The sequence below is a fragment of the Lagopus muta genome, chromosome 2, assembly GCF_023343835.1.
Source record: "Lagopus muta isolate bLagMut1 chromosome 2, bLagMut1 primary, whole genome shotgun sequence".
NCBI classification, from domain to species: domain Eukaryota; kingdom Metazoa; phylum Chordata; class Aves; order Galliformes; family Phasianidae; genus Lagopus; species Lagopus muta.
The window spans coordinates 12,246,807-12,272,009 of NC_064434.1; the positions used below are offsets into that span (position 1 = coordinate 12,246,807).

General features: G+C 35.9%; 1 protein-coding gene across 1 annotated transcript in view; it reads left to right on the top strand.

Annotated features, from left to right (window-relative positions):
- Positions 1-25,203, top strand: part of NBAS (NBAS subunit of NRZ tethering complex) — a 162,191-nt gene that overhangs the window by 125,810 nt on the left and 11,178 nt on the right. Inside the window, exons 49-51 of the mRNA XM_048936226.1 lie at positions 9,734-9,873; positions 17,223-17,367; positions 23,873-24,001. Of these exons, the coding sequence (XP_048792183.1) occupies positions 9,734-9,873; positions 17,223-17,367; positions 23,873-24,001 (414 nt within the window). The remainder of the gene's footprint in view (positions 1-9,733; positions 9,874-17,222; positions 17,368-23,872; positions 24,002-25,203) is intronic.

Here is a 25,203-nt window from a genome sequence, read left to right on the forward strand (position 1 = left end):
TGTTGAAATTTTGCATCTCTTATCAATCACCTTTTATGTTCTAAATGAAGTATCTTTATACCTAGGTTATGAAGATGAAACAGTGATTGATAACTGGTGCTTACAACTAAAATGACTTGCATCTTTTTAACTCCCTTGTGTTACATAGTTCCAGCCATGCTTTACGCAGACTCCAGTTTTTGCATGTTAACTGACACCTGGTCAATGCGTATTTTAAATCATATGTATGTTAATCATGTCTCATTCAATGTTAGATAGCTAGCTATATACATCTTTTCATAATTTTGTTCATTGATATCTTTCTTTTCCTCTCTCTTTTCTCCTTACAGTTCAGTACAGTTTTAGGAGGTTTTCTTTCTGCTGAAATGTATTTGCAGATTATAACACAATCTCCTGCAGAATATAAATGAATGCATTTTATTTACTACACAAGTTATACATGTGTATGCATTAGGCAATGCACTTGTGTTTACTGAATCTGTACGCATTTCTTAGGAATTAGTGATCTACATATCAAACAGATAAGGAATTAAACAATATATAAATCAGTTTGTCAGAAGTTCCTGGCTATTTCTGATGTCTGACAGGAAAATGCAGATGAAGCAAAGATGTGAAATCCTCTATGCAGAAAAAACTGCATCCATTGAGATTCTTTGATGCTTGCTGAATGTCAGATGCCATTTTGTCAGCCTATCTTACTCTTCTTCTGCCATCTGCCACACGGCAAGAAAATGTAATGGGATATTGGTGGGAAGGTTCAGCCTCTACTGCCATAACGTCAGTGTCTGCTTCTGGCATTGTGGACCTACATAATAAAATAGGAGATGTTACATTTGGAGCAGTCCTTATAGAAACACAAAGCAGATGCAGATTATAAAGTATCTAATTTCAACTCTATTTTGTTTTTAAACAGTTCAAGGGGAGAGAATTAAAAGGCCTGATTTTTCTTTCCCTCAGTTAACAATCATTACTAACAGCTTTTGAAATCATGGCCATTTCAGTGGTGACTTACTAATTAGAGTTCAATATCACTGAATTTGGTTATATGTGAGAGAAGTCAATAGAACCAGAGAGTAGATTAAATGTCCAAAATACTTTAGGACAAACAAACAAGGAGCTCCTGGGCTGTTCACTTTATATGGGGTAAGATGTTTTGAGTCAGTCATACTGTTTGCTGGCTGATCTCAGTGGGCATATTGTTCTTGTTAGCCCTCAGCTGTTGAGCAAGGAGTTTGCACATAGTCTCTCCCATGTCTGTTTTGAGGCAGGCAATAACCAGTATTGTGATTGCGGAGCCTTGCTGTTGATCCTCAGACACTGAGCACAGGCTTTGGGTGAGATGGTCATACTGTAAGATTGGGGAGATGAATACAGGGCAAGCACACTGTCACAATGTGCAAGTACATAAAGAGGTCAGTTCAGGTTCAGATCAGAATTCAGTCTAGCCTATTCTAAATACCACAGGGACTGAAAAACAGACATGAAATAAGAAAAGGGAAGCGTACATTTGAAACTTAATCCATTCTCCTCATCTCTGGGTAGTCAGAGGAGGTTAATTAGTAATAGGAAGAAGAAGCAGCTCTATGTGTTGACAAGTTCTACTTTGAAATATTTCCCACAGGTAGGTGGAGATAATTTACCAGGAAATTATTTAACTGAAACCTATTGGCTTGTTTTAAACTTGTTTACTGAAATGGAAAAACTATGTGTTTTAGGAAGCATTCTTGCTTAAATAGATGATTTTAGTGCAAAATTATTGGATGAAATTATGCATAGAGGTTAGTGTATTGCTCATTAAAATGTTGCATCTAGATTAAGGTAAAAGAGTAGTTAAGTACTTCCCTGCTTTTCCTTCTCTGAGGGATTTCTGAATTCCAATGGCATACAAAAAAGATAGGTAGTTTATTCTTTTTTAACCTTTTAACCTCTTCTGTCTGACTATATACAAGGTCTTCTAAGCTGCCTTTAATCAGCTAGTGTAAACTGTTCATTCTCATGCTTCCAGCTGTATTTTTTTCATTGCTCTTACACACTGGTAGACAGGAAGGATGAATAACATGGTGAATGATTCTTTACCTCTTGCTACTTTTCTCAGCCTGATTCTGTTGTCTCTGAAGATTTTGCTCTCAATCACAGCTTAAAAGATTTCTTTTTAAAGACACCTAGCTTAGAAATAATGAAATGGTGATAGTGTGCTGGGAGCAGCATCACTTACGGTTTTGCCCTTAAAAGTATTTACTGTCGCTTTGGGATACGAAGGTTTAGAATAAGGTGTTTCAATATGTTCTTGTTTTCTTTTACAAGTGTCTGGTATGATGGTTGGTAGGGGATGTCTCTCATCTTCACTCTGAAGCAAGTGAAATAAAGAATAGCCTTTAAAAGCTCCTCATCATACTTTTGCAGGGACAGTAGTTGTCTGATTTCAGGAAGAGTTGTACACTTCTGCCTGTTTTTCACTGGCAATTTTTAACACTTGTTTTCATGTTCATATACTATATATATGTATCTATATATGCATATACATACATATATATGTGTATATATATATATATTCACATATGTATATTCACATAGCGTGTGTGTATATAAACACTTTAAAATATCTGTTTAACTTGGTAACTTGTCATAGTTAAAAATGTCAATGTAAAAAAATGTCATAGGATCATAGAACAATTTGAGTTGGAAGGGACCTTAAAGAGCATCCCATTCCAACCTCCCTGCCATGGGCAGGGTTGCAAACCTCTAGATCAGATTGCCCAGGGCCCTATCCAGCCTGGCCATGAATACCTTCAGGAATAGGTTAACAGTACAGAAATGCTAATCATTACATTACAGAATTCTATCAGATTGTTATCAATCAGTGTTTGCAAATCATATGAAGTCCTTCCTGATGATTGTAAGCAACCTGTAGCATCAGCTTTCCTGATCTGGAATCCAAGTAAAATCTTTTACGTTGGATCTGGTTATTATTAAAATGCAGTATAGATGAAGTCTCTACATCTAGAACTTGTAGTGAAGTACACAAAAAAAAACTTAATTCATTTTACAAGTGAGTCCAAACAAATATAGTGTAGCAGGAAGGGACTATTCAAATGCATGTTTAATGTTTCTATTTTTAATTGCATATTAATTCAAACAAATGACAGTGATAAACAGGAACATATTTTGAGATATTTACAATCTGGTGGATGTAGTAAAATGAACTTTGTAATCACGTAGATCAGTAGGTTTTTAGTTGCAGCTCTTAGAAACCATAAATATCTTCGCTTTTAATACAGGGAGTTGATTTTAGCATGAATGTAGGTTTTCTCAGTATAGAAATATGTAGGAAAATATTTTTCTGATTTTTACAGCTCAGTTCTTTGTTTGCAAACATCCTTATCAATTATTTCCTTAGAACGCTAGTACTGGATAAAATCTATTGTTGAAAACCATAGCTTTGTCATGCTTAAGGAGAGAAAAAAAGTAATATGCTGAACAGAATTTGTTGGGAAGAATGTGGTGGAGGTATGTCTGCTTCCATTTTCCTGTTCACCATTCTAATACGTAATCAGGCAGTTTATTTTTTGTTTTAACTTGTGGGAGGAGAGGATTGGATTGAGTGATTATTTGGTGGATCCTTTTATTAGCACTTCTGTTTTCTTAAACAAAACAGTCTCCAGGTCAGCAGCCAAGTTGGCTGGTGTCAGTTCAAATAATACAGTTTAAGCACTAAAGCATTTTACAACTCTATCAGATGTCTGTCCTTTAGGATTAGGAGAACAATATATATTGGATAGTTATGCCTCTGGGACACGATTTAGATACAGCAACATAGCACTGTTGCTGTAAATACTGATTTAAACTAACTTCACTTTAAAAAGCGAGATAATGTACTGATCTAAGCAACCAAACCTGTGAACTGCCATGCCAGAAGTTATCTTTATCAGTCATGTGTGATGTCCCATGGCTTTGTTTAACCTTATCTTTCTTCATTGTATCATCGTAAGTTTCTTAAAGCTGATAGAAAAAACTTTTGAGGCAACTTTTCATATTTACACACTTTTATGTGTGTCATGCATAATGAATCTCTACAAAGCAGTAATAAATATATAGAAAAAGATGAAGCAAAATTTTGTGTATTGAGAGAGGTTAAAGTTTCAACATGTTGGACATGTGATACATTGAATCTGTAAGGGAAGAAAGCTAGGTAAGTCTTCCAAAGACTTTCCTCAGGCAGAATATTTCGATGCTTTTAGAGGAGGTATTTTAAGTGCATATTTTTTTTCTTTCCAATACTGGATATAAGAAAATGTGCATTCCAGGATTACTCAGTATGCCTGGAGTCAGATAAAGGGTATGTTTTTTGCCAAGGTTATCTGCTGTAGGATAGACTACAAGTATCCCAACTATCAAAATCCTTTTTTTTTTTTTTTTTTTTTAAAAGCAGTAAAAGCACTCATACCCATATACTTCACATTTTATGTATAAAACAAAGTGTTTTAAAAGCTTGTAGGAATCTTCTCTTATAAAATGTCCTACTAGCAAGGTGATTTCAGAACTAAGATATTGTGGCCAGCTCTTTGATAAATAACTGGACTCCAGCAAAAAATATATGTATATCTATCATCGTTGTGAAGTGCTTTCTTATGGTTTGCAGGTGAGAATAGGTTGAAGACTTTACCTGTGGGAAAATGAATGATTGTATGTACGCTATCTCAAATCTCATGAATCTGCTGCTAATAATAAGACCATAACCACCTGAGGAAAAATAGTGGTTTTAATGGCTAAAGCTGCATAATTGTATGTGGTATGTTGTGTGAGTAAGCTCAGAGATGCAAAAAAATGATCATAGAAAGTTTGGGTTGGAGAGGACATTAAGAGCATCCAGTACCAATTCCCCTTGCATGGGCATGGTTGCCAGCCACTGGATCAGGCTGCCCAGGGCTCATCCAACCAGGTCTTGTACACTTCCTGGTATGGATCACTATTGGTTTCTTTGGGCAGCCTCACCACTTTCTGAGTAAAGAATTTCCTCCTAACGTCTAACCTAAATCTCCTCTCTCCTTTGAAGCCATTCCCTCTTACCCTATCACTATTTTATCTTGTAAAAACTAAATCTGGTAGGATCTAGTCCAGTTTTAAGCGATGGTTGCATATTCTGTATTGTTTGTATAGCCTGTATTTTCCTTTGTTAATTTCCTGATTTTTTTTTTTTTAAGAAACATAAGCATTATGCAGATGTTTGTTTTCTTGATATTAAGCATATGTGGTCCCTTGTTAATAGTGAAATTCTGTATGTTAATCTCTTAACATGAGGCTCAATTTTATTTAATTTGTATTTCTTTTTATAAGGTATCATGAGCATTGTTTCTAAAATTAATTCCCCTAATTGACTTTCCCCTTGTGGAGAATATTTGTGCAGCCTTTTAAAATATACAGCCAGTTGTGTTACATTGCCAAAGAGAAGGCACGAAACTGAGGGAAGTCAAGGAAGTAATGGAAAAGTCTGTTATTAAAACTGAAAACCCTGCTTTCCTTTTCCACTTGTTTCTCTTTTATATTCTTTATGGTTTATCTGAATTTCAAGTGTACTCTTTGCTACCTTGCTGTAAGCGTCATTAATCTGTTCAGTGACAGATTCTTCTTTCCAGGCCTTTGTACTACAAGGGGTCTGAACCTTTCATGACAGGTTATCTGTATGTAACCTTTGAATGTTTTAGATTTTTTTAATTGAAAAGTCGAGGGATAGGATTTATAGTATACTATTACCATGGCTTTGAAAATGACTATGCTGCTAGAAATGCAGTGCGTTGTTGTGCTACAGGCTTTAGAGCCGTCTGAATTGCTCATTCAGAGTCACTGAAAAGAGAATGTTCAGTTTAAATGGAATTTTTAATGTCTCTACTGTTTTGCTGTGCTATTACAAGGTGACAGGCTTAACTGTAACCTTGGCAACTTCATTTCAACTAGGTTTTGCCTCTTTTAAGATGAAATTTCTGCCTTTTAACACAGAGCATGCTCTCTCAGTTGTGTAAAGTAGCTGTTTCTGCTGTTTCTCTGTTGTGTCTGTGTAGCTTGCTCCAAAAATAATGCCTCTTATTTTTTTATGTGGAAATTAAAACAGATACAAAGAGCACAATGACACTATTTAAGAGAGCAAATTCTCAGCTACAAAACACTACTTCTCAGCATGGTCACCACCATTAGCTATACATTTTTGCCAGCGATGAATAAGAGCTTGCATGCCACCCTTGTAAGAATCAGCACCAGCAGAGGTGACCACTGTCACTGTTGTCCCTGCTGAAACTCGCCACCCAGCACCCCGCTGTACTCACATCCACTGTTTGATCTCCATAAAATTTCAGCAAAAATTGATGAATGTGAACGATTACCATTTATTTCTGCAAGGAGGAATTCTGTGACACAGCTTTGTTTCATCTACATTTCCGTGTCAGACACCATTTTGCCAAAGTGCCCCTCTGCTGTGTCTGTCACACAGCAACAAAATGTAATGGATTATTGGTGAGGAGGTTCTACCTCTGCTGCTGTACCACCAACATCCACCTCTGAGGTCATGGATTAACATAATAAAGTAAGAGGCATTGCTTTCAGAGCAGCCCTCATATACATGTGTTTTTGTATAATCTATTTGTGTAAAAAAAGCCAACATTCATGTCAGTGCGCATGAATTCATGTCAGTGGACATGAAAATCTTGTTTTCTTGTAGCACAGGACTGTCTGTTTTTGTGGTTTATTATAATTTTTATTTCTGGAGAACTGTCAGGAAAGAATTAGAGACTGGTGAAGGTATCCTGTCATTCAAAGTTGAAAGCTATGTGGAAAATATTTAGGGGAAATGCCTTGATTTACGTTATAGCAAATGATGTCTGTGCTGTAATGTTTTATTATTTTCGATGTTTCTGGTACATAATGTTGATCTCCTGCTTACTAGGATTGTTCTCGCCATTCTTGTGGGCATATCATAGATTTCAGTTATCTTGATTGTGAAGGCATTCACACAGATTAAATACAGCTGCTTTAGAAAAGGTGCATTTCACATGTAATGTGAAATGTGTGCATGGTCATTGCAGAATTAGCAAGTATTTGATGTTTTCAGTTAAGGTATACATTTCAAACGTATTCCTTGTATATTTGACTCTGTGAAATTGTTGCAAATGCTGACGCATTCTTGGTGCTAAAACGCAGATTTACACCTAAATCCTAGCTTTTCTTTTATAAGAAAATTATATATATTTATTAATAAGCACTTTGTCAGATGAATGAAATGGTCCTAAAACTTCCTTTAAATGCAGATGTATGTGGAGTATAGGAGTGACTAACATATGTACCAGAAGCACGAGATGCTGTGAAGATAAAAAAAAAAAAAACAAAAACCCAACAACTGAGACACAAAAGGAAGGCAGGATGAGAAATTTTAGGTAGAATAAAGCTAGTCTTTTTTGTTTCTTAAAGGTAAGTGTACTTGTCATCTGTCCTTCAGTACTTAAGTACTTTTATTTTCACTCTTTCATTAACCTCCCATTTTCTTTATCCTCAAGTGCTGCATTCTAGATCACATTCAGTCTTTAAGCACACACACTTCCTGCTCGCTGTGTTGCTGCCTTCTAAATCTCACCTGATTCACAGTGAATAGAAGTGACGTGCATTTAAAACAACATATGAAAAGTGAATTTAAAGTGAACATTCTACAGTGTTTAAGTTTTTATTACTTTAAGTGGGAAGCGTAGGCACCTCTAAGGAAGCCAGCATAGGAAGAAGTGTGTCAGAAATGCACACTGTATTTGAGAATAGGATGGTTTTTCAAATTTGCTTTGATTGTATTAATATGTGTTGTTGTAAGCAATTATGTTGCAAGGATCCAGCTGTCCAGAACTCTATAATGTTACATTTTTCATGAGGTTAATTAATCTTAAGTGATCTTAAAGATGCAGTATTATGCCAAATTATAGGAATTTAGTTTCCGTTGAATAGGGTATTCGATCTACTGTGATTTGCTCTCTATTGCCAATGGCTCAATTTCTGTGATAGTTCATCTCATCTTTTAATACTGATACTTTCTGTGCCATTTTCGTTCTTATATCTATAAGTGTAGAGATTTAACGTTCAGGCTGTGTTCTGAAGTAGCATGCTACTTGCTCCAGTATCCTAAAATGTACTCAGTGGACCATCAGTAATGCTATCTCTTTGGTCTAAAAGCTCAGTTACTTGTCTGAAAAAGGAATTGGAGGGCAGATGAATCCATGTGAGAGATTTTGTTGTCTAGTTAGTAATTAATTTGCTAAGTTGCTGAATATTTTTGATCCTTAGAGTTTAGGATGTCTTGCGTCCTTTTTACCCTTTCCCTTTCTCCCTTCTCTTTTCAGCCTTGTGATTTAAATATTGAGTATAGTTGTGTTTCACTCAAGGAAGTATAGATGGAATTGAGGGATACAATAATTGGGTAATGTATGTCTGCTGTCTAAAACATTTTAGTATGCAGTACTTTCAGACATACCCTGGAGAAAGAAGTAAAGTTTTCAACACTAAATATTTTAAAGTCATAAGTTTATGTAGGCAACTCAGTAAATGCATCAGTAATCTTTGTTTTCCAACCTCTTTTGAAAAACTCGTCCTTGATATATCAGTCACTTTTAGAAGATGGGAATAAGAACTTCAGTCCTTTAAAGTAGCTGTAGAACTGAGGAAAACTTCACCCATGTTTGAAGTCTCAGAAATACTTGGGCTAAAACAAAAATTTTAACATTTAATGCTATGTATCTTCAGCTGAATTATAAGATAAAACTAAGGTGGTTTATATATCCTGAAAGTTTTCTGAGTTTGGAGGAAAAAAACAGTGTTAGAATGTATTAAAAGTAGAAAGAAAGCAACCTTGTTATTGTAACAAATTATTTTTTAACTATAAGAACTTACATGTGTCAGGCAAACAATAGATATTTCATTTGTGAAAGCCACAAAGGTGTGATACCCACACTTCAGAATATAAGCTGCTTCTCATTTAGTCTCAAGTTGGTTCTCATATACATCAATCTTTCTTCAACACTCAAACCTTTTACCTTGCACGTTTTTTTTTACCGTGCAAACTGCAGGCAGTAATTATCTGTAATAGAACCTGTTATCAGCTGAAGAGAATTCCAATTCTGACAGCAGCTGCGTATTTTGCATATAGATGGACACTTGTTCCTCAGACAGAGCTGTCTGGAGGCTGGGGTTTTTGTCTTTCTTAATCTTAAATACCTATACAGATAAATACTGCAGTGTTTGTCAGCAAAAGTTCTTCACTGAGAAAATGAATTTGAAGTAATCTTCCAATACTCCTTCTTCTGAGGCTAGAGATTAGATGATGCAAACTCAAGTAAAACCTTGAATTCACATAGATAAGTGAGAGTAATGTGTATTACAGGAGTATTGGACCTGCACATTACATAAAATTATGTATATATATATAAAGAGAAAAGGAAATATAAGGATTTTTTTTTACAGAGATGTAGCACTCTTGAGAACTAATCAATGAATCTACTTTACAGGTATGTTATTCTAAGAATATGTATACCTAAGTCATTTTTCGTTATTTGCTTTTCTGTTTTACTTGCATATAACTGAAAATGGGAGGTAAGAAAATGGCTTTCTGTGAAGACTTTGGCTGTGTTCCTGTGTTATTTTACAATGTTGATGTCCTTCACAGATAGCTTATTGCTTTTAAATCCTTAATTTTAAAATGTTTTTCTTTCAGGTAGAGATAACAGATATTGAAAGTGAGGAAAAAAGGTGTGAATTGTTCCTGAGACTTCTGGAATCTAGTCACAAACCATCTGAGTTTCAGCACTTGGTTTTACTCCTTCAAGCTTGGCCACCTGTGGAAATGAGTAGCAGGTGAGCATTTCTTCAAACAATAGAAACCCTAAATTTTGTTGCTTGTTAATACCAAGTATCTTTCAGTCAGTGAATTAAAAAATGGTTAAGAGGAGTATGACCCTTTGAAATATCATTTTTGGGAAAAATTGGTTGTTTATTTCAAGTGGAATTGAATTGGTTTCTAGTGGAAGGTGTCTAGTGTGCATCATAGTGGAAAGAGAATAATTCCGTTGCCTCAACTATTGCCCTGGAGACTTTTTCAAGTACTTGAACTTAGATTTGCATATTTTACTTTTGGCAATACATAGAAAATCCATAAAAAGAACAGGAATTCAGAATTTTTCTTCTACTCAAAGTTATGGTCTTAAGAAAAGTTATGAAAGCTAATGTTCAGATGTGACAGGCTGTAGAACATCTATGAGGATAATGATACCAAGCAGTGGTATCATATCTCTTTTCTTTATTTGTTATCTGTTACTTTTTTTGTCTCTGAAAAAATATCCGTAAGTAAAGAATTTATCCTAGGGCAGACATAGCTGGAAGATACTGACCCACCAGTTCAAATTATGATTATTTGAAATTTCAGCACTGAACAAAATGGGTACTTATTAAAATAGTTCGTTTAAAACACCTAAGCTGTAATTTTTTGCTCCTCTTTTTTATAACTGATGCTGACTTTTAAGATACAAGGATTTGTACAATCCTATGTTAAAATGTAGAGGCAACAGTCACATATGTCCTTCAAGGAGAGCAGTAACACTAGTACTCTTTCTGTCTAGTCAACATGACATGCCATGTTTCATCTGGCCATAGTTAGGCTAGAGGCATTAAATGATGCTTCCTTTGGATAACATTGGGGCATCAGTTGCATCCTGTTTCAGTGTGGGCACCACACTCCTCAAAGTTTTTATATACATTGATTTGTCAGAAATATTCAGACTTAGCTGTTTATGAATGATAATTCTTTTGTGTACTTGGAGAGAACTAGCCCATTAGAAACTAATCTGGAAAGGTTACTCACCTTCAAGCCTGCATTTTGTTTGCAATTTCTGGATGATAGTTTTGATGAATCATTTATGACATTTTCATAAGCTAAAACTTTTCTTCATTGCATTAAAAAATTATTAGGACTACTGTATATCTGTCACAAATTCATATCCCAACTTTCCTTCTTAGTTTTATTTTAATTGCAATTGAAAAATTTGATGCCTCCCAGTATCTGGATCAGCCAAACTTTGTTCAGTAGTGAACAGAAAGATTAGAGAGAACTTTTATAAATAGATGTTTTTGCCTACTGTTGTGTAGCAGAAGAAATTAAGAATTATTTACTTTTATCTCCCAGTTGGTGTACTGTTCCTTCAGGCTCTCTTCGTCAAGTGAAGAAGAGATAACAGACTAATGATTAAATATTGTTTGCATTCACAGCAAACAGCGGATTAAGTTTTAGAGGTGGGATGCATCTTAGTTCCAAGATCTGTGAAGGCTGAACATTGGTACAAAATACTAAGAACAAATGTATTATAAAGTATTCAGGGTTTTAAGTAGTAAGTATAGCTCTACGTTTAGTCACAGTTTTCACATAAAGAAATCAGTGTAGCTCAGATAAGGTACGAGAGGAAAAATAAGCTCATTAACTAATATGTGTGATTCTGTGATTGTCATGCTGTTAACAACAGTTGAGATCACAAGGGATCCCTGAAAATTCTTCCTTCCTTCCTCTGCTCAAAGCAGGGTCAGCTACAGCAGGCTGCCTAAGGCCACTGCTTTGTTGGAGTCTTGAAAATCTCTAACATGAACTTCACAAGAGTGCATTCTGTTCCACTGCCATCCTGACCTTCCAGTAAGAAGTCTGAGCACTGAACACAGTACTAATCTCTGGGGTGCACTGCTGATCACTGGTCTCCAAAAAGGACTTGTGCCAGTGTTAACAACCAGGTTTTGAGTCTGCTTCACTGTCTGCTTATGTAGCCCATGCTTCATCAGTTTGCCTGTGAAGATATGGGAGACAGTATTGAAACCCTGATAAATGCAGGTGTGTAATGTCAGCTCTCATCCACCAAACCAGTCATTTAATTGTAGAAGACTATCAGGTTGTTCAGGCATGATTGCCCCTTTTTAAGTTAATGCTGACTAAGCTCAGTCATCCTTATGTCCTTCGTATGATTGGAAATGCTTCTAGGAGGACATACTTCATCTCCTTCCCAGGTACAGTGCAAGACTAATCAGCCTGTCTCTCTGCGTTTTTAAGGTACAAGCTGCAAAGCTGCGATTAGATTTTCATCTTTATTTTTACCTTTGACATAATTTATTATCACTAAAACTTCAGTGTCTTAATGGCTTTAACTTTGCCAGGAGGCACTGGAAACCCTTCAGGAGAAGTTGTGCCCTTCTCTTTCACTAGTAGTAGCCACCAGTAGTAGCATAGTAGCCACTTAGTGAAGAATCGTTGACTCATGGTTCCATAATGTGATTTAAGTGCTGAAATTACAAGTTTTCCTGACTTCAGCACTAAATTCATGTTCGTTAATTCACAGGAAAGGAAGACTAGCTCTGGTTTTCCAGATTTCCTTGAGTTTGCCTGAAACTCCAGACTACCAAAAATTAAAACAAATTTGATTGAGAAGAAGCAGTTATGTTAATACTATGGGAAACAAGTTTGTTCTGTTGGTTTTTTTTTTCTCCTTTGTTTGTTGTTTCAAGTTGGTTTGTGCAGAGTGTGCCTACTGCAGTTTCATTATTTTGTTCTTTCTGCTTGCTTGAGAGATGAGAAGGACCTTGCAATCTGTTCTCTTCATTGCCTTACCTGTGTTTTGCTTGGGAAGAAGACAATTGAGGCTGCGTGTTTAAAAAGCGACTGATTTAGTTCTCTTGCCCCATTTCAGTGTTGTTCTTTTCTCAGTAGGAATGTTGCATCTCTAGTTTCTTTATTCTTTATTTTATTGTTTTCTGATAATTCAATGATTGTTTAGTTTTCTCTCTCCTGCTTGGACTTGTCCCAGTAGAAAAAAAAATGCATTAAAGGTGGAACATTTTGCTCTCCCACGGGGTCTCTCTGTTCTTATATTCTCATTGCTTTCCTCTTATAATCACTTTTGTTTCTACCAATAACACTGTGCGCTTTATAAATCCTGTATCAGAAGGAATATGTACTGTGACTTGAAAGTCCTTCTTCCTAGCTCAGTACTAGTGTTTTAGAAAGAACATTAATGATGTTTTAATAGCAGTCAGCATAATCATAGCTGTAAGTATCTTGAGTCCCAGAGAGATCGTGGATGCCCCATCCCTGGAGGCATTCAAGGCCAGGCTGGATGTGGCTCTGGGCAGCCTGGTCTAGTGGTTGGCAGCCCTGCACGTAGCAGGGGAGTTGAAACTCAATGATCATTGTGGTCCTTTTCAACCCAGGTCATTCTATGAGTCTATGATCTTTTTTCCTCCACTTTGTTCTATAGGCTTAGTTAGGTATGTTTTGGAATTTTTTTTGTTTGGGTGTGTGTATTTATCGTGTTTAATGAATAATTGTTAAATGTGTTAGAAGGATTTAACCTAAATTTAAATTTAAGCTGCAAAATATAATATTTTGAGTATGAAATGTGTTTTTTTTTTCTACAGTAATAATACATTTGGTATGCGGAAACATTATTGGACTGATCTTTGTCTTTCGTAATTGGTGTGCTGTCATCAAAATGAACTTGAGAGAACTCAAAACCTTAGCAGTTAATAATGCTTCAGAAATGATGTTCTATTCCCATTCTTCCTATCAGTCCTACCACTTCAAGTTTGATTGGTTTAGAAATCAGACACAACTCTCTTAAGTGTCCTTCAGTATGAGAGAGTAATCATTTTATAAGCTCTTGTCAAATAGACAGATTTTTGTAACTGCCTCTTGTTATACACTGCTGTGAATAATTTACATTTCATTTTAATTATTTTGAATTTTATTAATTCTAATTGTTTTTCTTCAAAAAGGAATAACTCATGCCAGCTGAGAATCAGAGGCTGCACTGTAGTTATGAGGCCCACCAGGGCTCAAAATACAAAACAAGCAAAACAAAACAATAACGATAGCAACAACAAAACCATTGCAACTTTCTGCCTTCTTTATCTGAACCTTCTATCACTCTGTTGTCAGTGACAATCATTATCATGTGCTTATGACAGCATCTTTGGAAAGGCTGCCAGCAATCTCTGCTCTTCTCTGGTGTCTTTTCATCATGCATTACTCGTACTTCTCTCTTTTGTCTCTATTGAATATTTCATGTCAATAGCATTCAAGTGTCTTTACCAGCATAGATTTTATTTTATTCTTTTAATGTTTCTGCATCTGGGTTTCTGAAAAACCAACTTCGGTTGCTCAGTTGGAGTAAAACCGGATCTTTTAAATGAGTGAATGGGTTTTTCAGCAATCCCATTTTTTTTAAATCAAGTTGTATTAAGAAACTGTTAAGCAGAGAAGTGAAAGCAGTTATGCCAATTGTTTAGCCCTGTGTATTAGAATCTTTTTTTGGTCTTACTTGTTTTTTTTTTTTTCTGCATCAGAAGAAGACCGCTGTTGCCAACTGATTGTTTATTGTAGATGTAATGATATGTGTATGAACTGGGCTATTTTAAGTCTGAGTCATCAGAATTCTTAAAATTTTGGCTTTCAGCTAATGGGAAATATTTTATAATTGAATATAAAATTGAGAAATAAAACTTAAGTTTTATGGAAGCTCAGAAGGACAGAGAAGTAAAAAAAGAAAAAAACAACAAACTGAAGTTTGGTTGTTTTTGTAGCATTTTCACTTCTTCTAAAGAAGATGTCTTCTCTAAGAAAGATCAGTCTGTCACTCTGACAAAGGAATACTCTTCATCTACGTATATAGATCTTGTACAGTTCTTGTCATATCATATTGTGCCATATTGACTGAGGAACCAGTGGAGATGCTCAGTTGTTCAGTCAGCACTTTTAAAAATATTGATATTTGCACTCATGTTATGCATACATGCTTTACTGCCACAGCGTCTCATATTCAGAAGTGATTTTAAGCACTTCATAGAGTCTTGGGGAAAAAAAAAAAAAAAAAGAAAAAAAAAAACTTACCAGTAATTGAAGCTCTGCCTGGGTCTTTGGAATGCCTACATTCAAAAAGCATTTTTTATATTTGTTTTAAATATTAATAAGAAGACCTGATTTTAGGGGGATCAGAGGCTGAGTGCACTTTTTTTCTTTATTTTTTTAACTTAATGGAAAATTTTCCTCTAAAGACATTTTTACAAAAAAAAAAAAAAAGGCATTCATTTCAAGTTTGTGAAATAAATCTTACCATGGAAATAGTAGTTAGCTGGGTTTTTTTGTTTTTTTTTTTAAACTATAGTTGAACAAAGGTAACACTCAGAAAAGAAAACTGAATTCTACTTCTGAGTCAGATTTTTGTTGACTATCTTTCTTTTATGTAGAAATGGCAGATAATGTGTGTTTATTAGTATTCAAAATAATTGTAAGAAAAAAATAATTTTTTCAGAAAGTATACTTATTTGTCAGCTTTTATATTTGTATAAATTTTGTATAAATATTTATGTCTGATGCTTGACTCAGGCTTGTCATACACAGGTTTATTTATGGGAGATGCATCTTTCTTGTTATTTCTAACTTTTCTGAGTGTTCTGTTTCTTTCTAACTATTTCTAACTGTGCTTTCAAGTATGATTTCTGTTTTCTGTTTCTAATGGAAAATTCTTTCTTAATGTACTCTGGAGGCAGCAGCTATAAAAATGGAAATTCATGATGACTCTCCATGCCTTTAAGCAAGAGATGGATCACATAGCAATAGCTATTAATTTAGCCGGTGGCAAAGATGGAGTTGTGCTTTTTTTCTTCTCCTGACCTTATTGGGGGTTCATAGATCAAGTGCATCATGTTCTGCTTGTCAAATAAGTTGGCTTCTTTGAGTTCAACCCTTCTTGTTGGAAGGGAGAAGAGCTGTGCTGCTTCCAGCCAGACTCATGGCAGCAGTTTGTTCAGTGACTGTGACTGATGGAAAAGCTCAATTAAGTTGTCAAAAAGAATGAAAATAATGACTTCCATTTAGTTTGCATTCAAAGTTAACCGCTTCTAGAATCTCTGTCTGGGTCTTGTGTTAGAATATAATGACAGCTGCATGTGGATGTTTTTTTCTTAAAATATCAATGAAATAGTAGATATCGGCAGCTATGCTCTCCTGGATTGTCAGACCTATTCCTTGTTACGTGTCAGCAACCAATTTGTTTGACTCAATTTGCTGTTATATCTATTATGTTGCTTTCAACAATTGCTGCTAAATAATACCATTGAAAAGGAGCACTTTCAAAGCACTTCACTGCTCCTTCCCACTTGTGCTGGACAAGTATCTTAATTTACTATAAGACTAAGCTGCTAGATTTGTTCCTTCTATGATTTTTTTCCCTCTTCAAAACAAAAATTAAAAAATAATCTCAATTCCTTACTTAAGTGATTAATGACCAGAAATTGATGGGTGATTTTTAAGCCACTTTTTGTGCCTTCCAAATTTCACTCACAAATGAACATAGTGGCTGTGTTAATGTGGCTTTATTCTTGATCTACGCTGCTCTGCATGGATTTAGTCTGTATTAGAGGTGCACTGAAATGGATTAACAAAATTAATTCGTGTTAGCAAAATGGCAATGTGGGTGCATTCCTTCATGCTCTCGTTTAAAAGCTTTGGTCTTCTACTCTTTTCTGTCAGTAGATCCAGTCCTAGCAGGTACACCTGTCACTGCCAAAAGTAGCCAGACATCTCTGTGACCTAGCAAATAGCAGCTGTACGCCAAGAAATGCTCTGGCAATTAAACTTTATAGTAAATGTTGCTTCTGCCAGCGTGCATGATAAAATTTAGATATGTCTAATTTCTGCCTTTGGTTTAAGGCTGACTCTGTTACAATGATACTGAATGAATTTGTGGTTGGTTTTGGGTCCCTCAGTAGGATATTAAAAAAGAACATTGAGTTGCTTGAGCATGTGCAAAGAGCAGTGAAGCAGTGTTTGCTCTGGAGAAGAAGAGGCTAAGGAGGATTGCAGCAAAGAGGGTGTTGATCTCATTTCTCATGTAACAGATAATAGGAAATGTTTTCCAGTTGTTCCAGGGGAGGTTTCGATTGGAAATGAGGAAGAATTTCTCACAGACATGGTTACCAAGTGTTGGAACAAGCTACCCAAGTGTCCCCATCCCTAGAGGTATTAAGAAGATCTGTGGATGTGACACTCAGGGACATGGTTCAGTTGAGTGACTCTGTAGGTCAGGCTGATGGTTGAACTTGCTGATTTTGAAAGGCTTTATGTGCATATATATTTGTATATACATATTAAAAATCTGTTTGTGTTTTGTGGGCAGATCATGTGCAGAGGATAATCCGTGGGTGAAACTGGTTATTGTTATGCTGCAGAGATACCCACCTGAGGAAAAGGACAGTATGGGAAATGAAATTTTGAAAATCTGCCGTTCTTTGTATGACACTAAGTACAAGCTTCCTGTTGAGGTAAGTTTTAATGCGAAGTATCCAGGATATGAGTCCTGTTTTGAGGTCCCAAGCGCCAAAATGATCCATACTGGATCAAGTCCAGTGGAGAGCTAGTAATATGATTAGGTGGTTCATATACATACATGCAGTGAGGCTGAGAGAATTGGAATCATTAAGAAGACATGACTGAGGGAAATAATATTGCTGTTTTTTAAATACATGGAAGAGGGAATATGTACAGGAGGCAGAAGACCTCTTATTAGGGGTGCTCAGAGACTGAAGAAAATGCAACAGAGACAATTTACATCAAAAATTCTGATTACATGCTAAGAAAAAGTTTTTCTTCATTGAAGTGGTGAAACACTGGAATACGTGCTTGCCTAGTGGAGATGTGGGCTGTACATTGTTGAAAATAATCAGAACTTGAATCACATCTTGGGCAGTTTTTTGAGACTGACTGATGTAAGCACGAGTTAAGTTATGTGACCATTAGAGGTCTAATAGAATCACAGGCTGTCAGGAATTGGAAGGGACATCGAAAGATCATCTAGTCCAGTCGCCCTGCTGCAGCAGGAGCATCTAGATTAGGTCACCCAGGAATGCACGCATTCTTTCATATATTTCTAAAAAGACTTCATTTATGCATTACTGTCAGTGTGGCAAAAGCTGTTAAAGTGTCAGTAATTTTCTCTCATAACTATATAAAAGTTGAGTGAGAAATCCTTGAAAATGTGTTGGTGATAAAAATTTATGTTCAAGCAATTACTTTTGATAATATTCTGTCTTCCTTAACTGCGTATGCATACTTCAAGACAAGAATCTCTGAAGGATAAAATTATTGAAGTGTTTGTACATAAACAATGTATATTAACGAAAATGTGTTTGAGAAATGCTTAATAAACTTCATACAGCTTTAGAGTAGTTCTGTGAATATTTTACTAGGTTGATTAATCCCTTGTAATCATCTTCACACAATCATAGCCTTTGTGATAAAAAAAAAAAAGAAGCTGATGTTAAGATTGTAAGAGAACAGACTGGTTGGGTTTTTTTGTTTTCTTGTTTGTTTGTTTGTTTGTTTTTGAATAGTCAGACTGATTGCAGTTAAGTTCGGAGTCTTGTAAAACACAACTCCTCAAACTATCACTAAACTGAAACAATGCATCTAATTCACTCATTCCAAATACAAATTCTGGTGTAAGGCTGGTTTCTGTATCCTTGGGACTGGCATAAGTGCATGTAGCTGTTGTTTAGGTGGTGCTGAGTGGTTCATCATGGCTCATAAACTCATTATCTTTTGCATGACAGTCAGACCTTGCTGAAGTTGAATTTTCTAACTCACTTTATCAAATCAGTAATGCTAATCTCAGTGAGGGCTATTATCTTACAGCAATCAGTTTACCAAGAATGAAATGTGATTTCTGAAGTGAGTTTTTCCTTGAATTCTGTAACTAGTCCGTTATTTATTTATTCACTGTTTCAATGTTATTTGGCTTTAGTTGGAGATGCCTCGTCTTTTAAAGGTGCTGGATATTGAAGAACCCTCCATATGGGTGTAAATATACAGATATGGTGTGAATTTCATTACTAGTAAAACTCATGTTTGTTTGAGAATCAATTTTCCAAACCTTTTCTATGAATACTAGAATGTTGTATGGCAAAAGGAGTTGCACTGTAATGTTGAATTGTGTAGTTATCTACAAATGCAAGTTACGGTGTTTTAACTGGTTAAACCTGTGATTAAGAGAAGAAACCTAGAATGATAGAACTCGAAAAATGGAGAGATCATTTTATCAACATGGATAACATTTCCATTCTGAAGACCAAATGTTGTGTTGGAAAAAAAGGTTTAAGTCATAGTCTAGAAGTTAGAAAAAAATTTTTTTAGATGCAAATTTAATCAGAAAGTGTTCTTTTTTCCTTTATTCTTCCTCCTGCTGGTCTTTTTAGCTTTTTTTTTTTAACAGCCAAATTCTTTTTAATGTCTTCTAGGGAATTGCATAGTTTTAATCTTTGTGTATGTGGGCTTTTTGTTTTGGTTGGTTTCATTTGCATTATTCAGTGGATAGGTTTTTCTTCATTACTTTTCACTGAAGTAAGCATTGTTTCACTTGCTTGAAATGCACATTTGAACTACCTGACTTCTCCTGTGTTTCCCAGTTAATTTCTTTAGAAAAGGGCAAGTCTTCTTACACTGAGTGTTAGAACTTGACTCCTGTGAATATCTCATATCATGAATATGTTTTTCTATCAAGGTTTAGGTCATGTTCAGGTTACCTGACACATGACCACTTAAATGGGAGAATGCATCTAATCTCTTCTTTGTAGTCTGCTGAGGTTCTAGTGGCCGTAAAGTGCTTATCTCTTAGAATAACATTTTTCTATTAGCTGATTATTCCTGCTTTTTATATATGAATTTACTTTGTATGTTTTTCTTCACTCACAGTTGATTCTGATCTTTTTTTTTTCTTTAGGTTTTTGAATTTCATGAAATCATAGAATCATTTCACTTGAAAGGGACCTTTAAAGGTCATATAATCCAACTCCCATGCAATGAACAGGGATATCTACAGCTAGACCAGTTTGTTCAGAGCTCATCCAGCCTGATGTTTCAAGTCTCTAGGGCTGGGACATCTCCCACCTCTGTGGGCAAGCTCTGTTCCAGTGCTTGTCATAAAAAACAACTTCCTTATATCCAGATTGAATCTCCCCTCTTTTAGTTTGAAACCATTTCCCTTGTCCTGTCACAACAGACCCTGCTAAAGTGTCCATCCCCTTCTTTCTTAGTGCCCCATTTAGACACTATAAGGCTGCTGTCACATCTGTCTTCTTCTCCAGGCTAAACCGCCCCAGCTCTCTCAGCCTGTCCTTGCAGTGGCAGTGTTCCATTCCTTGGATCATTTCTGTTGTCCTCGTCTGGGCATTCTCCAACAGGTCTGTGTCTCTCCTGTACTGAGGACTCCACATCTGGACACAGTACTCCAGGTGAGGTCTCACCAGTGCAGAGCAGAGAGGCAGATCACCTTCTTCACCTTGCTGGCCATGCTTCTTTTGAGGCAGCCCAGGATACAGTTGACTTTCTGGTCTGTGAGATCACATTGCTAGCTCATGTTCAGCTTCCCAGCTGTATTAGTACCTTCAAGTTTTTTGGTTTTTTTTGTAAGGGCTGTGCACTATCCTTATATCTCTCAGCTGGTACTGATAATGGGGGTTGCCCATGTAATGCAGTGTAATGCAAGACAGCTTGATCCTTCCTAGGTCTCTCTGGATGGTATCCTGTCCCTTAGGCATGCCAACTACACCACTCAGCCTTGTGTTATCTGCAAGCTTGCACTCAGTTTAAGCGCTGTCTCCTGACATAATACTGCTTATACTCTGAATCCAGTTATTGAAGCTACCCATTAAAACTTTGAATAATACTCAAGCAAAAGCAGACTCCTGTGAAATGTGCTTTGTAAATCCTTTACAAAAGTTTCTGCTACTTCATGGCAATGACAGAAGGAAAGTCACAGATACCCTGACACAGATACCGTCCTATCCACTGTATACACAGCCTCACACCACAGCACAAACCACATTCCACTGTTATTGCAGAGAAAAAGCTGCTTATCTTCGTCTTGAGAAGTGTTGCAGGTGTTGGCTTACTGCAGATGGTTGGATTTCTAGTTTTTGTCCAAAGCAGCAGTGCAGTCATTTGTGACAGAAGTACGAGGAGATGGCTTTGTTATTTGGACAGTCTTCTGTGCTTGGCAAATTGTCCCATCTCTTTGTTGGAAAAAGGGAGAGAGGCTGCTGGAAGGGTTTGCAAGTTGTACCAGGCTGTTCTATGTATTATTTCCCTCGTGTCTCTGATAGTGTTTCATTGACATTTTCAAAGTCGTGCAAAATTGAAAATACACCATAGTGATGACTTTATTCCTAACTATGAAACCTATTGCAAAGGCCCATAGAAGCATTTTTCTGTATGATTTTTTGCTTGATTTCTCATTATATGTTTTGATCATTTTCACAGACTTAGTATCTGATAAAGTCTACAATTCCTTTTACTCTTGTGTGTCTTTTTTCTTCTATTTCTAAAGGACAGGCTGCTCTTTATCAGTCTTATGTAGCCCATCTTCTTATAAAGGGTGATGTCTCTTGATTTATTATTTTTGTAGGTGCTTCAGGTGAATTTTTCAGTCCTAGAAACACCTGTTTATTTATTTATCAAACAAATTTTTCAGTGCTAAATTGTCACCCATTATTATTACTGTTTATTTGGTTGAGATCTTCTAATAAAAACTAAAGCAAGAAAGGTGTGGGTTTTTTGTTTTGTTTGGTTTGGTTTTTTTTGCATTTTGTTACTAGATTTTTTTGTAGCAGTGTGTCATTAATCATGATGCCATGTCACAAGAGTACCAGGAAAATCAAGGATGTGTAAACCACTGATAAGAATATGGTGCTTTGTTATTACAGCTGCATTTTGAAATGATGCTTAAAAGTGAGGGACAGAACAGATAGCATGCAAAAATTAGTGCAGAGATAAAAAATACCTGAAAGTAGAAGACTGAAAGAGTGTAGTATATTATCTTATGAGAGGCAGAGAAGTGACTTGATGTGGATGTTTCTACAGGGAAAAGAAGCTAATAAAAGGCTCTTAGTTTACAAAGAAGCATATAACAGGAAGCATGACAATCACTGGAATGTGCTTCTGCTTTAAGGGAAATTATGGGTTCTCTAAATTTGAACATTGTTTCTGGATATCTGGTGTCTCCTAGGCACATTAAAATAAGGCACAAAGATGCTCAAGTGCTACGTCTGGTAGCCACCTGAAGTCTAACAACCTTTCACTTCAAATCTGCTAAACTAATTGGATAGCTAAGTGTGTGTTTTCTTCTGTGGAGGCCTTTGTGCCTCTGTGATGAATAAAGCAGATTGCTTCACAAAATGCCCCATTAGAATGCATAACCAGTATTAGAGCATAATCTTGAAACATCTAAGATGCAGACTAAACAGTGGCACGTCATCTGAGTTAAATGCAATTGCTTTGAAAATAAGGAACTTATTGCATTTGCTTGCCGAATGATACAGTTTTCCTTGTCTTAAAGCAGTGCAATGAGACAGCAAACACAGTCAACACCTGCAGCATTGGTCTCCTTCACCTGCTGCTTTAAGTGTATAGTGTACCTAGTTACATTGGAAAATTTGCTTAGTTTCCTTTTCTTCAACACACCATCATAAAATATGATTTGGAGTTCTTTTAGAGAGCCTTTTTATGGGTAATTTCTTATGATGCTGCTTCTTTGTTTAGCTTTGAGAGGCTTTCAGGTAGAAAAAGTTACCAAGTATGGTAAAACTGGTGTTTTGTTCAGTTTGTTGCAATTCACAAGTTATTTTTGAAATATTTGAGCATAAGCTCCATTTACTGCCATGGGTACACGTTTTCAAGGAAAGGAGACTTTGTAGAGTGAATCTCTAAGATTGCATTTAGTAAATTTCTTGTTATATCAAGCATACTGCTCAAAAGAAATCCAGTGCAATGTGAAATTATCAAAAGTTTAATGAGCATTTGACAGTTGTGGTTTTTCTAAAAGTTGTGGTGTAACAGAGACCCGTGGATGATTTGGCTGATATTTTCAAGAGGACAGTGTTGCATAATACTCAGAATGCTCAGTGGAAGTTCCCTATAATGTAGGAAATCTCTACTGGGTCTCTGTGGAAAATGGTTGTAGCAAGTGAACAGCATTCTTGGAAAAAGGAAAAGGAAATTGTAGTCTGATTTATTGTGTAATTTGTTAATCTAAATGCTTTTTGAAGTGGATAAATCATTGCACTGTTGAGAGAAAACAAAAGTGCAAGTTACGTATGAGAGTTTTTTTTGTTTGATGGCTTTGTTTGCTTTGTTGCTAAGCTGCAGTCCAAGATGCAGATTTGGAAACACGTGGCTTTTAAAAAGGTTATCAGTTCTTGATTGCATCAGTTTTTGATCCTAAATTTGTGCTTTTTCATAAAATATAAGAAATTATGTAAAAGAGAGAAAGGTTGAATTGCTGTGCTTTCATCACGTATAGAACTTTGTATTAAGTTTGAAATAGTTTTGCAACAAAGCTTTATGGTGTTGCACTGTGGTATATACTGTTTTTTTCTCTTTGATTTGTTCCATTTTTGCATAATTGAGTCACAGAAGTATCAAAGGTGCCTGGTTAAATTTCTTCCTGTGCTTTGCACTATTTCACTGGATTAATACATTACACAAATGTATTAATCCCAGAGAGGGCTGTGATTTCTCTGTTCCTGTTTAAGAAACTCCAGAATGTAATGTAGGTTCAGGCTTGTCTTGCCTTAATGTAACAAACACTCCACTTAATGTACATTGTTTTTTAAATCTGTCTGTTCAGCTTTCTAAAGAGTTTCCATCAGGGAGTTCATTTGTTTCATATGTTGGTTTTCATACTGCATTGGGCACAAAATTTTCATAAATTTTAGTATGAATGATGATGTTAGTATCTCCAGAGATCTTGCTGAATGAGTTTACTTTTATTTTCAGTGTATAAAAGAAATATGCTTGTTGCTGCTTGACCATTCCCTCTTGCTGCCATCCCTAAAACTACTGGTGGAGAGCATGGATCAAGATCTTCACACTATGGCACTGAAGCAGATAACAGCTGTCACTAAGGTATGAGCAGTTGAATTAACCACACTTCAGAGTTTATGGTAATAAATTAGTTCTCTTATCTTACCTACTATCTTGATAAGCAGACTGTTGAGGCCCTTATCATTATTAAGGTTTTCCACAGCTATTGTGTTGACAGAACATTAGTAACACAGCGCTCATAAGATCTTTTATAAATACTTCAGGTAATTAAAGCTGACGACACTTTCTTTAAATTATCTAGTATGCTATTGCAAGTCAATATGGTGGAACATATATTGTGTTATATAAAGTAGATTGTTATCTCTATGAGGCTGTTCTTGCTCGTTATTTTTTTAACTGATAAAAGTACAACAAATGAGTTAGCAGTTTTCTGACAAGCTTGTCCTGTAGTGAGCTGTTGGAGCCCTTTTGTTCTGTAGAACAGATAGATACAGGAATGGATGCTTGGGAATTTTGTGTAATTCTAAACGCGTTTTCATTTGATATTGTAGCAGTTTCTGGTGAAAATAGCTAAATAGCACCTCTTCCTTGGACAAGAAGTGAAATACATTACTGTGTATTTCTCAGTTGTTGTATAAAGTTACACTGTTGTTTTTTGTCTTGTGTGTTTTCTTTGCAGTTAAGAAGTAAAATCTAAAATTGTGGAAGTGAGTTTCCTAGGCAGAAGCATTGTATTATCGTTTTTTTTTTCTCCTCCTGAAGTTTGAAACTTCTTCAAACATTTAAATGAATGTGCATGTACAACCTGAAAGACTTGCTTTGATTTGTTAGCTGTGGTCTGCAATCTAGCTGTCTGTGACAAAAGAGGAGGAATGGCTTTTTGTTCTGGCTGGATAACTGCATTGAAGCTCCCCAGAAGTATAGTATAGTATTTATTTAAGAAAAACAGTGTTTCTGAAATTTATATCATCTCTTAGAGGACTCGTAAGTTGCATATTAAAGTGTAAAATAATAAATGAAGGTCCAGATTGCTCCAGTTATATACATTGCAAGAAGTTTTTCAGATTCCTTAGTTACAACAATCAGTGCAGTGATTTCCCCTGCTTTCACACCATCCTCTGTTCCCTAGGGAGGATATTCTGCACCTTGCTCTTCCAATGATTCTGCTCTTAGTCTCACTCCTCTTTTATTCTCAATTGCCTGAGGTTTTATCTGCTTCACCTAGGTGTTTCTAATTCGCCTTCGAAAAAAGAAGTGTTATTACTGAAACGTGTGAAGCACCA